The sequence below is a fragment of the Heterodontus francisci genome, chromosome 8, assembly GCF_036365525.1.
Source record: "Heterodontus francisci isolate sHetFra1 chromosome 8, sHetFra1.hap1, whole genome shotgun sequence".
NCBI classification, from domain to species: Eukaryota; Metazoa; Chordata; class Chondrichthyes; order Heterodontiformes; family Heterodontidae; genus Heterodontus; species Heterodontus francisci.
The window spans coordinates 68,577,576-68,590,929 of record NC_090378.1 but is presented as its reverse complement, the minus strand read 5'-3'; the positions used below and the strand labels follow the sequence as shown (position 1 = coordinate 68,590,929).

At 44.6% G+C, this 13,354-nt stretch overlaps 1 protein-coding gene across 2 annotated transcripts; it reads right to left on the bottom strand.

The window, feature by feature from the left end:
* Positions 1 to 4,991: 4,991 nt before the first annotated feature.
* On the bottom strand, positions 4,992 to 6,259 carry insl5a (insulin-like 5a). Of its 2 annotated transcripts, none has more exons than XM_068036447.1 (2): positions 6,010 to 6,259; positions 4,992 to 5,447 (listed from the first exon to the last, which is right to left on the bottom strand). In XM_068036447.1, exons 1-2 carry the CDS (start codon positions 6,203 to 6,205, stop codon positions 5,200 to 5,202), a joined length of 444 nt encoding a protein of 147 aa, XP_067892548.1. In that variant the 5' UTR covers positions 6,206 to 6,259; the 3' UTR covers positions 4,992 to 5,199. The 2 variants fall into 2 exon arrangements, with proteins under 2 accessions (XP_067892548.1, XP_067892549.1); XM_068036448.1 differs by having other exon boundaries at positions 4,992 to 5,444.
* Between the last annotated feature and the right edge of the window lie 7,095 nt (positions 6,260 to 13,354).

Genomic DNA, 13,354 nt, shown 5'->3' with positions numbered 1-13,354 from the left:
CCCTGATCTTGTATGGAGGAAAATTCCTTCTTCTGAAGACTTGAACGCATGTGAGAGCAGCAGGGAGAAGTAAATCCCAAAGTGTGAAAGAACGAGTTGGTGATGCAGAGGTTATGATAGGTACACAACTCAAGCAGTCTCTGTCCATTCTCATTCATCCTTCCAACACCATAGCGCCCAAGGCAGGAGGGACATGAGTCATGGTCGGCCCCAACCCTGGCATTAAAGTCCCCCAGCAGGAACAGGTGTTTGGTGTTGGGGATGCTATTAATGATATTGTGGAGTTCCTCATAGAACTGGTCTTTAGCTTCATGTGGGGAGCAGAGTGTTGGAGCATAGATGCTGAGTAGGTGTACGGGACCAGAGGTGGTGAGCAGTCGGATGGACAGTATGCGTTCCGAGCCATTTGAGGGAGGCTCTATCATGCTGAGCAAGGAGTTTCTGATGTCAAAGCTCACTCCATGCTGTCTTGGTTCTTCAGGATCCCTACGCTGCCAGAAGAAGGTGTAGTCTTGCTCTGCTAGAGATCCACTCACGGGGAGGCGTGTCTCCTGAAGTGCTGCAATGTCTACATTGAGTCTACTGAGCTCGTTGTTAATGATGGCGGTCTTCCGAGAATCGTTGATTTGTGTAAGGTCTTCTGACAGGCCAGGACACATAGTTCTGATGTTCCAGCTTGCAAAACGAAGGGCTGGTACCTTCTTTCCTTTTTTCGTGCTGTTTGGTGCGGTGTTGCAGTGCACTTTTCGGGCAATGAGCCTGAGCTCCAAGCACCCATTGAAGCAGGTGGACTGTGGTGGGACAGAACCTTATTGACCGGGGGCTGCCGAGTTTGAAGCGGGCGGTAGCTGTCCAGTGAGATGCGATGACCTCTCCCACCAACAAAGGCAAACCGTGGCGCCCAATCTCTATGCCAATTGAGCTGGACTTATAACCCGTAACTGCTGCCTTCCGTGTTGTTTCAGTCTCTGTGAGGCGACTATGGAGTGACCTCTCCATGGCGCATGCCTGGGCGAATGTATGGAGGTTGAGAGTTGCCCAAGCGTCAAAATCCCCCTCTCGGCCTTTCTGGTGAGGTCCAAAGGAGTGCAGAGCACGACGTTTGGCACCGGTATGGCTGCAGGAATTGCCGGAAACATGCCAAAGGTGACACATGATCGCCTACGGGGTTCCGCTCCGGATTTTCTGTTAGGGTTTCCTCCCTTAGCCTTGGTCTCTCCCGAGATGCCCATAAGGCAGTGGGGTTGGAATCCTTGAGAAAAAGGTGCCCCGAACACATAAAAAGCCATGAACGGCTCCTTGGCCACAACTTCAAAGCACCCGTGGGAGATGTGAGGCTCGTAGCGCATCTGCAGCGCAATGTCGGTGAATTCCTGCTGGTATTGGCGCCCGAGGCTGTTGATCACCTCCCGGAGGACGCGGATGAGCTTTCTGGGCGTCGATGGTTGGAACTGATGGTTTATTACCTGCACTCCCTTCCCCCCCCTTCCCAGCTCCACTCTCCCAGCTCACCCCCCCCCCGCACCTCCCTCCCCCTTACAGCCCCCTTCCCAGCTCCCCCTCACACCCCCTTCCTTCTCCCCCTCCCCCTCCTCCCACCGGCATCCTCCTACCCTTGTGTAGGTGCCCATAATCGTGGCTTTTAAAAGAGATTTAAATAAGTATTTGAAGGGAAAAAAATTGCAGAGCTGCAGGCAAAAGTTGGAGTGTGAGTAGCTGGATTGGTGTTGCAGAGAGCCAGCATAGCCTCAATGGGCTGAATAGCCTCCTTCTGTGCTATAACTATTGTATGATTCTACTTAAAGATGAAGAAAGCCATCCTGTGTTTCAGACTGAGGGAAAGATGGAAATACCTAGCGAGTATCTTGAAGAATGTCAGAGAAAAAAAACTGGCATTAAAAAGCAGTATTTGACACTTTGAAACATTAATTATTTGATTAAGGAGCAACAACAACACCAATTTTTATTTGTCTAGCACCTTGAACATCATAAAATGTCCCAAGGTTCTTCACAGGGGCAGTATAAAACAAACTATGGCATCGAGTCACAGAAGAAGATATTAGGGAAAGTGATCAAAAGCTTTGTCAGATAGGTTTTAAGGAGCATCTTAAAGGAGGAAAATGTGATAGAGAGGCAAAGAGGTTTAGATAGGGAATTCCAGAGCTTGGTGTCCAGGCAGCTGCAGGCACAGCCACCAATTGTACAGTAACTAAAATCAGGAATGCTCAAGAGGCCAGAATTAGAAGAGAGCAGATATCTCGGAGTTGTGAGGCTGGAGAAGATTACAGAGATAGGGAGGGGCAAGGCCATGGAGGGAATTAAAAACAAGGATGAGAATTTTTAAATCAAGGCGTCGCTTTAAAATGCGCCAGTCAGTGAGCACAGGGGTGATGGGTGAATAGGATGTTGTGCAAGTTAGGACAAGACTGCAGAGTTTTGGGTGACCTCAAGTTTACAGAGGATAGAAAATGGGAGGTCAGCTGGGAACATAAAATTATTAAATGCGTGGCATTTTGATGATGAAGAAAGTGATAAAGTGCCCCTTCCAGTCAGTCACAAGCGTATTGCAACTTAGTTCTATCACCCTACTGGAGATATTTTGGATCATTGGGATCCATTTAGTTGGTCATAAAATCTATAGGTCCCATCTAAGGAACAATGCCATTTAAATTGATTTTTGTAATATTGAAGTATATACATGTACTCTGTTCTAGGGTTGAATTGCAAGTGTTTGTGTGGTTTGTTGTAAGCAGTACCCTATGCCTGTTCTCACCATAAACCATTTGTTTTATAGGGTAATTGAGTTCTTCTAATGATTCTGAATGGGGAGCGGTTTCAACAAAGATGTATGGTAAGTCTAAGAGGTGTAACTTATACAGTCCAGTCAACCTGTAAAATGATTCACATATAAATATTAACTGGAATATGTAATGGTATTTTAATTTGTTTTATTATGAAGGAATTTAAGTGAAGACAAATGGTCTTTAGTGCAAAACACTGGCAAAGTGGAAAAGGTCAAGTAAATTGTGATGACCAGGTGAGGATGGGGTCTCAGGCTGCCCTTCTCTGGTTTGACCACAAGAGGGTTTATCTTTTAAACACACTGGTTTAACTTATCAACTCAGTGAGCACTTGCTCCTGTTACTCTAATTACAATTGCAAACAAACCAGATGGGTTTTGAAAGATGTAAGTTTATTAACCTTATGATTCTAAATCAGTTAAAATTACTAAAATACATGACGCATTCACACTCACATTCATAAAAAAGGCACACACACACAAATAGATAAAGAGGGAAAAGGTAGAGTTGAGAAGTTGAAGTAAGGTCTGTAATAAATGGAATTCTAATACTGAGTTTGAATGTCCTTAGTTGAAGTTAAAGTCTTGAAGTCCTTGCTTGGGCCATGCGCACAATTCAGGCTTGCTTCTCTGGTTCCTGAAGGCCGAAGAGAGGCTTTATCCATCTTCTTGTTTGTTGTCTGTAAGGTTCTGTTGTTCTTAGGCTTAAGAGCCGCCACCGAGGTTTCCCTGGGACTTTGCTGGAGAGACAGAGAGAGGTGCTTTCTTCTTGGAGCTCAGCTATTGTCTTTTCCATTCTGAGACACAATTCACAAAACTCAGTATTACACCAGCAGGTATGTCATGTGACCACCTCTGTGTTTGAAAACAGAAGTTTCTGGACGATTGTTTGAAATTCAAAGTTCTTCAGATATACTTGGTGGGGAGGGAGGGGTTGGCTCTTTCAATGTCAAAGGGTGTCGATGGCTTTTGATCACTATTGACAAACCCATTCTCATTAATTGATTCAGGGAGCACCCCCATTATTCTAGTTCGACTGGATAATTTACCTCTATCTCCCAGCCAGCCTTTTGGCTTCTCATATGCAAATTGTGTGTGGCAATCTTTAGCTGTTCTGCTCTTTTTAAAAGTTATTTGTGATAATGTCCAGTAAAAAGTTCTCAAAGTTTCATAAGATAAAATTAATATTTTCCATTTGGCATATGGGTTTTTCCATCACAAAATAAATAGGTGGTGTCAATCACAGGTTTTGAAGGCCTGTAGATTGTAGGAGGAAAGGAAGGAGGTAAGGAATGTTTTAGTTTGGAAGCACATGGAAAGAATGATTTGAAGATGTTATGATTGTTGTTTTAACAATGGTTAGGATTCAGAAAAGAGGCAGCGTAAGCTGGATGGAGTATTTGGAGCCTTTTCCACTCTTGCACCATGATCAGAACCCAGAAAATACACTTTATAATACCTTCCTTATGATGAACGCTTCGCCTGCACATCAACTTTCAGTCCCTTTCCTAATTCTTAAAGTGGCCATTTTGAAGTTTTCTTTTTTCCATAGAAAATGATTACACCCTCCTGATCTTTCTTATCATTTCACCTCCCAAAAACCCAGAATCATGTTGGTTCTGCTCAATACCAAACTGTTTGCAACCTTGGCAGTCTCAGCTGAGCTTCCGGTCCCATATCCTCTCCAAGATCACAAATTACCACCTTCCTAATGTTAACTGTTTCTCCCCCTTTAGCTCAGCCCATCTGCTGCTGAAACCTTTTTTCCTGCCTTAGTCACCTTCAGAGTAATCTATTGCGAGGCTCTTCTAACCAACCTCCCATCCCCCATCAACTTCATCCAGAACTTTGCCGCCTGTATCCTATCCCGCAACAAGTGCTGCTCACCATCACTCCTGTCCTTGATGCTCTATGAAGTGTGCCATGAGTTGTTAGCCCCAATTTCCCCATGATGGGAAAAACCTGATGCCATTGCATGGTTCAAAATAGCTATTTATATATTGCAGCATTGTCAAAGGCCAGTGCAGTCATCAGCCATGGTATATTTTGATAAAACGCATGTGTGGTAGTCAACAATTTCAACTTAAGAATTAAAACTTGAAGATTTCAATGATGCAACTGCCAGTTCCATCAAGATAATCAATAACTTTATTAAGTTAAACTCAACATTTAACACATATGTACAGCACGTTTTCACGTTTTAAAATGAGCAGCATTTTGCAATTAAACAACTGCCGTACACAGAAGCTGCAGTAAGTAGCAATATGCAGCACTACATTAATTGCACTTACTGAAAAGTATCACTTTTGAATTTTTAAAACACATTCAAGCAAACCATACACCAAAAGCCTCCGGGGACGAGAGCGTGTGGCATTGATCTCATGCTGCTTCTCTGTGCCTCAGCAGAGAGAACTCAGTTGCCTTTTGTTACAGCCCTTCTGACAGCAAACGGCGGTGAGGTGTTGACTCAGCTCACGCTTGTCCCGGGATGGACTTTGAAATGCTTCCAGTGTTTCTTCCAGCAGATCTGGCTTGTAAGTCAAATCCTCTTCGCTGGACGATTCCAATCTCTGGCTGAAGTCTGGGGACCAGTTTTGAAAGCTGCTTAAATCGGAATTTTCCAAAAACGGAGACTTCTGATCCTCTACTGGGGATACAAGACAGAAAAGAACATGATAGGGATTTGGTGAGAACAGCGTTTTTACTTGTAGAAGTACAATTTAATCCGAACATCAAATTCAAAACGGCTGCAGCGTCTTCAGTACTATATTTGTCATAAATTATAATTTACCTTAATTACGAATATATCAGCTAAACAATATCTACAAAAATTTCTGGACGATGCATATTGATTTTTTTCTGTGACATTTCGGTTCCCTGCGAAACAATTTGTTCCTGGCACAAAATCCTGAATATTTGTTCTAAATTTTCAATGTAACGCCGTGAATGAATTGTTCATCTAATTTCCTCTGCATTCAAGGCTTGGAAAAAGAATCATTCTTATTTATAAGATTAATTGAAACATTAACTGAATGTCAACATTGACAGTCAAAGTGCAAAAGTTAGATTCAAACTGTAACCAGTGAATGACAACCCGAATCAGATTACTATTTAATGCAGATATATTTGAAGTGTCTACTGTGCGAAACTTTAAAAAAATGAAGTGGAAAATAGCCCATTCTGTTCTGGAACTGGAAGTTAGCGCTCACCCCGCAGCCCACGGGTTCTGAGCGCTGTCTCTGACCCGGGCTCTCTCCTCCAGCGAGAGCCACCGCATGTGTAGATGACCGCCCGGAGAAACTCGCGGCCGCACAGTTTGACCACATGCGGCCGATCCGCTCTGACCCGAGACACGGCAAAGACCGCGATCAGGCCCAGTAGCGCTGCCAGTGTCATGGACCGCATGCTTTCCCGGTTACCCACTCCGACAGTTGTCAAAGATCAGCCGCTCGATGCTGCGTGTGGGAAAAACCGCGCTTTGAGCTCTGGTGCCGGACAGCCCAGCTTTTTATAGCAGGTTGCTCAGACATGCCTCCTCCGCCCCCACGCTCCCGCCCGGGTCCAGCTCAGCAATCACCGCTCAGTAATGTGCTTTTAATGAGGCCTAATGAGTTCACTTCTCCAAGCGTCAGCAGATCCCAATACTTTGGTAAGCGGCTGTGACAAAGTCACGAAGAGGGTCCAATAAAAGAAACACAACGCTTAAAAGAAATTAAAGAGCAACAAACAAGCTCGAAGACAGCATCAGAGATAAAGAGCATGATATAAAGACTGCAGCATGTAAAGCACTAAGAGCAGTGAGAGATACCTGAAGAGCACGAAATAAACAGCAACAAAAAGACACCATATGGAAAGGTGAATAGTTGGTATGAAAGACAGAACTTGCATTTTGTATAATACCTTCTCTTGATTTAAGGAGTTTTCAAAGTGCTTCACAATCAATATATTACTTTTAAAGTAATCTATTATGTAAATAAACTAGGGTTACCAAGTGACCTGGAGTCTCCCAAAATGAGGCAAGAATGGCCGGGCACTGGCTGAGCTTCTGTTAGACTCTTTGTCTCCAGTCCAGTCTCCTGGTGTTTCAAATGTAAATTGAAGTGGCCATCTTGGCTGCGAGTTTCTTTAAAAGTTAACTTGTAGAATTTTTTTCCATTAAAAGTCTAAGGTAAGTTTCCAACCAATGAAATTAATATGTCCCATTTGGCATATAGGGATTTCCTGACAACTGTCAGAAGAACAGCCAGGATGCAAACCGTGGCATCTTGAAAAAGGAGGTTGGCCAAAGGGGTAGAAGGAGGAGGAACCAGAAGTGTAATGTGGTAGTTGTAGGGGATTCAATAAATAGGAAGACAGACAGCATCCTTTGTCAGCATGATCGAGAGGCCCACTTGGTGTGTTATCTACTTTGTGCCAAGGTGAGTAACATCTCAAACTAATATGAAAGGATATTGGATAGGTAGGGGGGATCCAGTTGTTGTGATCCATGATTTTTGAAGCAGTGACTAAAGTACTGGACGGGATTGTCTATGGATACTATTTATATGGACTTCCTAAAGGCATTTAGTAAAGTCCCTGATGAGATACTTTTAGGTGAAGTTGAAGCCCCTGGAACTGAAGGCAAATTATTGACCTGGTTAGGAAATTGACTGAGCAACAGGAGGCGGAGAGTAGGGATAATGGACAGGTACTTCAATAAGCAGGATGTGATGTCTCACAAGGATGTGTGTTGGGGCTTTAACTTTTGCACTCATATGGTGGGCTCCATCATCATTGATGATGGGGATGTTCAGGGAGCCTTCTCCTCCTGTCAGTTGTTTAATTATCCACCACCATTTACAACTCGATGTGGCAGGACTGCAGAGCTTTAATCTGGGATCACTTAAATCTGTCTATAGCATGCTGCGCCTGCTGTTTAGCATGCATGTAATCCTGTGTCGTATCATCACAGCTTGGCATGCCTGGTGCTGTTCCTCGCATAGTCTCCTACACTCCACATTGAACCAGGATTGGTCCCCTGACTTAATAGTAATGGTAGTGTGAGGAATATGCCAGGTTACAGATTGTGGTGGTATACAATTCTGCTGCTGCTAATGGCCCACAGTACCACACAGATGCTGAGTTTTGAGCTACTAGAACTGCTTTGAATCTATCCCTTTTAGCATGGTAGTAGTGCCATCGATGGAGGGTGTTCTCAGTGTCAAGATGGGACTTCTCCACAAGGACTGGATGGAGGTCATTCCCACCAATATTGTCATGGATAAATGTACCTGCAGCAGATAGATTGGTGAGGATGAGGTCAGTTTTCTCCCTCATGTTCATTCTCTCAGCACCTGCCGCAGGCCCAGCCCCAGCAGTTGTCTTTCAAGACTCAGTCAGCTCAGTCAGTAGTGATAACAGCAAGCTACTCCTCGTGATGAACATTGCAGTCCCCTTGAGTGCATTCGGTGCCTTTGCTACCCTCATTGCTTCTTCCAAGTGGTATTCAACATGGAGAACTGATTCATCAGCTTAGGGCGGGCAGTAGGAAGTAATCAGTAGGACATCAGTAGGGCAGCTCAGCGGCGTGGTGGTTAGCACTGCAGCCTCACAGCTCCAGTGACCCGGGTTCAGTTCTGGGTACTGCCTGTACGGAGTTTGCAAGTTCTCCCTGTGATCGTGTGGGTTTTCGCTGGGTGCTCTGGTTTCCTCCCACAGCCTGCAGTTGATAGGTAAATTGGCCATAGTAAATTGCCCCTAGAATAGGTAGGTGGTAGGAGAATGGTGGGGATGTGGTAGGGAATATGGGATTAATGTAGGGTTAGTATAAATGGGTGGTTGTTGGTTGGCACAGACTCGGTGGGCCAAAGGGCCTGTTTCAGTGCTTTATCTCTCTATGACATTTCATGGCAGATGTTTGACCAGATGTTACAGGGTGCAGAGTCAATGTTGAGGATTTCCAGTATCACTCCCTCCTGTCTATATACCACTGTGTCACCTCCTCTGGTAGGTCTGTCCTGCCGCTGGAACAGGACATACCCAGTGATGGTAATGGAATAGTTTGGGATTTTGACTGAAAGATATGATTGTTTGAGTATGAGCATGCCTGGTTGTTGCTTGACTAATCTCTGGGACAGCTCTCTCAATTTTGTCACAGGTCCCCAGATATTAATGAGGAGAATTTTGTAGGGTCAGCTGGGCTGGTTGTGTCTTTGTCGTGTCTGAATCCGGTGTCTAGGTCCATTTGTATTGGTATCATTTCAGAGGGCAGGTAAGAGTCAGCAACATGGCTGTTTGTCTGGAGTCACAGGTGGGTCAAACTGGGTAAGAACAGGAGATTTCCTTTTCTAAAGGATATTAATGAACCAATGGGTTTTTACAACAATCTGGTGAGAGGTAGTTTTGTGGCCACGATTACTGATACCAGCTTTTTAATCCAAATGTATTTAATTAACTGAATTTAAATTCCAGCTGGCAGGGTAGAATTTGAACTCATGTCCTCCAATCATTATTTCAGGCCTGTTGGGATTACTAGTCCAGGAACATAATCACTATGCCACCATACCCATACAAGTGCAGATTGGAAGTGAGTGAACAGGAAATTGGAGCGGAGTGAGAGGGTAACAACAGTCTGGGTATAATGGATAGGGTCTCAGTGAAAGACTGGCGAATGGGGGTTAGTGATGGGGGAGAGAGAGAGAGCCAACATCTCAGACTTCTCCATCGCCATCACTGGGTATGTCCTGTCCTGCCGGCAGGACAGACCCACCAGAGGTAGCGGCACTGTGGTACACACTTGGCAGAGAATAGCCCTGGGAGACCTTAACATTGGCATCAGACACTATGAAGTCTTGTGGCATCAGATCAAACATGGCCAATTAAATCTCCTGATGATTATCACCTACTGCCTTCCCGCAGCTGATGAATCAGTACCCCTCAACGTTGAATGCCACTTGGAAGATGCACTGAGGGGAGCAAGGGCACGGAATGTACTCTGGGTGGCTGTGGGGGGTGGGTAGGGGGGATTTTCAATGTCCATCACCAAGAGTGGCTCAGTAGCACCACTACTGACCAAACTGTCTGAGTCCAGAAAGACATAGCTGCCAACCTGAGCATGTGGCAAGTGGTGAGGGTACCAACATGAGCGAAAAACCTACTTGCCCTTGTGCTCACTAATCTACCTGTTGCAGATGCATCTGCCCATGTCACTATTGATAGGAGTGACAAACGAACTGTGCTTGTGGAGACGCAGCCCCGTCTTCACACTGAGGATGCCTTCCGTCATGTTGTGTGGTGTTACCATTGTACTAAAATGACATAGTTTCAGAACAGATCTATCAGCTCAAAACTAGGCAACCATGAGGTATGTGGGCCATCAGCAGCAGCAGTATTGTATTCCAGCACAATCTGTAACCTCATGGCCTGGCATATCCCTCACGCTACTATTATCATCAAGCTGGGGGACAACCCTGGTTCAATGTGAAATTGATCATGCCAAGAGCAGCACCAGGCATACCTAAAAATGAAGTGCCAGCCTGGTGAAGCCACGACACAGGACTAGATGCACACTAAAGAGTGGAAGCAGCAAACTATGGACAGAGCTAAGCAATCCCTCAACCAATGGATCAGATAAAAGCTCTGCAGAACTGCCACAGCCTGTTGTGAATGGATAATTAAACAGCTAACAGGAGACTTCATTAACATCCATATTCTCAATGATGGCAGAAGCCAGCATGTGAGTGCAAAAAACAAGGCTGAAGTGTTTGCAAACATCTTCAGCCAGAAGTGCTGACTGGATGAGCCATCTCAGATTCCTCCTGAGGGCCCCATCATCACAGAAGCCAATTGTTACAGTTAGGTGGAAAGGGGTATGGGTGGTTCCTACTGTTCGCCTCCCAACTGACCATAATTGTGTTTTGTTAAAAAATAATGAGTTAGTCCCTGAGTGTTTCTTAGGGTCAAATAAACAGACAAATGACAGGAGAAGAGAACTGTTCTGATGAAGGGTTGCAAACCTGAAATGGTAACTCTGTTTCTCTCTCCACAGCTGCCAGACCTGCTGCGTATTGCCGGCACGTTCTCTTCTCATTTCAGAGTTCCAGCATCCACAGTATTTTGATCTTAGACAAATGACAGGTTTTTCGTAGGTTAAAAAAAAAGACCAGTTTTCCACAATTCCTGAAATGGACGCAACCTCATCCACACGCTCATTCACACAGATACATATACACAAGATCAGATAGATAGAGAGAAAAGGGGAGGATGTAGTTCAAAGTGAGGTAGGTGTTCATGGTTTATGGTAAACCTGTTGAATCTTCTCAGAAGGACAGTCTGTTTTAAAGGTGCATGCCTGGGTGTATGTAATCTTGAACTTGTGGAGGTGTTGCAGATTTCTGGTGGTTAAGACTTTAGATTGGAGGTGGTAGTCACTTTCAGTTCTCCGTTGCAGCAAGTTGAAGTGCAGAAATAGTAGAAGGGCTTCTTCTTGCTTTGCTGGATCTCTTTCCACATCCTCTGGCTAGACTGCTTTTGGGACTGTCTTGGCTTGATCTCCTCTCTCTTCCCTGAGGGCTGCCTTTTAAGATAAAAATCCACCACATTAAAGTTTCTGTTAGCAGACACATGGCCTTCTCCCCTGGTATAACCACACAAAGGACCAGGATGTGGAATCCATGGCTCTCTAGTGATGTCTGGATGGATGCCATTCTGTTATGATGTGGCTACTTCACACCTCTTCATTCTGCTTTTGGCTGTTAGTCAGACTGTCTCCAGTATCCTTTGTTAATCCATTCATGTCAGTAAGATTAATATATGATAGTCCTTTTTTTAATTTCAAAGGGGTTCTCTCCAGTGCTAATTCAGATGATGTTAATGAATTCCATCTTAGAAGACAAGTTTGTTTATTTCCAGTACAGGAGGAGTCACGAGACCCCTACTCCATTTTGACTGTTATATAAGTGTCCACATTCTTGTAGTTTTGTTTAGCAGTTGGCTTTTTAAATTCATAATTCTTCCATTTCATTGTTTATTTCATCACGGCTCCTTCCATGCATTATATAGTCTTCAGACAATTCAGTTCATTCCATGCGATATCAAGAAATGGCTGAGCACATTAGCTACAGCAAAAGCTATTGGTCTTGAAATCATCCTGGCTGTACTGCTGAGGACCTGTGATCTAAGACCTGTGCTGTTAGCCAAGCTGTTCCAGTACAGCTACAAAACTGATATCTACCCAACAAAGTGGAAAATTTGCCACCTATTTTCTGTCAACAAAAAGCAAAGTGATGAAAGTTGTCATTGACAATGCTATCAAGCGACACCTATTCATCAAAAATTTATTCACCAATGCTTGGTTTGGATTCTGCCAGGACCACTCAGCTCCAGACCTGATTACAGCCGTAGTCCAAACATGGACAAGAGAGTTGAAATCCGGAATCCAGAGGTAAGAGGGACTACCCATCACATCAAAACAGCAATTGACTGAGTGTGGCACCAAGGACCCCTTGGTTGAGGTTAATGGGGATCGGTGAAACTGTCCACTGACTGGAGTCATATCTAGTAGGAAGGCAGATAGTTGGGATTGTACCAGGCCAATTATCTCAGCGCCAGGACATTGCTGCAGGAGTTCTTCAGAGCATTGTACTAGGCCATCTTCAGCTGCTTCAACAATGGCCTCTATCCATCATAAGGTCAGAAGTGGGCATGTTCACTGATGATTGTACAACGTTCAGTTCCATTTGAAATTTGTCAGATAATGAAGTAGTCCATGCCTGCATGCAGCAAGACCAGGCCAACATCTAGGTTTAGACTGAGAAGTGGCAGGTAAAATGCACACTGCACAAGTGCCAAGCAAGCAACTCCATCAAGAGAGAGTCTAACCACCTACCGTTGATATTCAATGGCATTATTATCATTGAATCTCCCCAGCAACAACATCCTGGGGGTCACCATTGACCAGAAACTTAATTGAACCAATGATATAAATACAGCGGCTGCAATAGTAGGTCGGAGGCTGGGTATTCTCCAGTGGCTGACTCATCACCTGACTACCCAAAACCTGTCCACCAATTATAAGGCAAAAGTCAGGAATACAATCCATTTGTGTGGATGAGTGCAGCTCCAACAACACTCAAGAAGCTTGACATCACCCAGGAAAAAGCAGCCTGCTTGACTGGCACTCCATTTACCACCTTAAACATTCACTCCCTCCACCACCAGTGCAATGTGTCTTCAGTGTGTACCAGCTACTCGAAAGCAACTTGCCAATCTTTCTTTGAGAGCACTTCCCAAACCCGCGACCTGCACCATCTCGAAGGTCAAGGGCAGCAGGTGTATGGGAACACTACCAGCTCCAAGTTCCCCTTCAAGTTACCAATCATCCTGACTTGGAAATATATCGCCATTTGTTGTTGTTAGGAGAAAATCCTGGAATTCCTGAACAGCACTGTGAGAGTACCTTCATCACCTGGACTGCAGCGATTCAAGAAGGTAGTTCACCGCCACCTTCTCATGGGCAATTAGGGATGGGCAATAAATATGGGCCTTGCCAGTGATATCTGCATCCCATAAATAAAT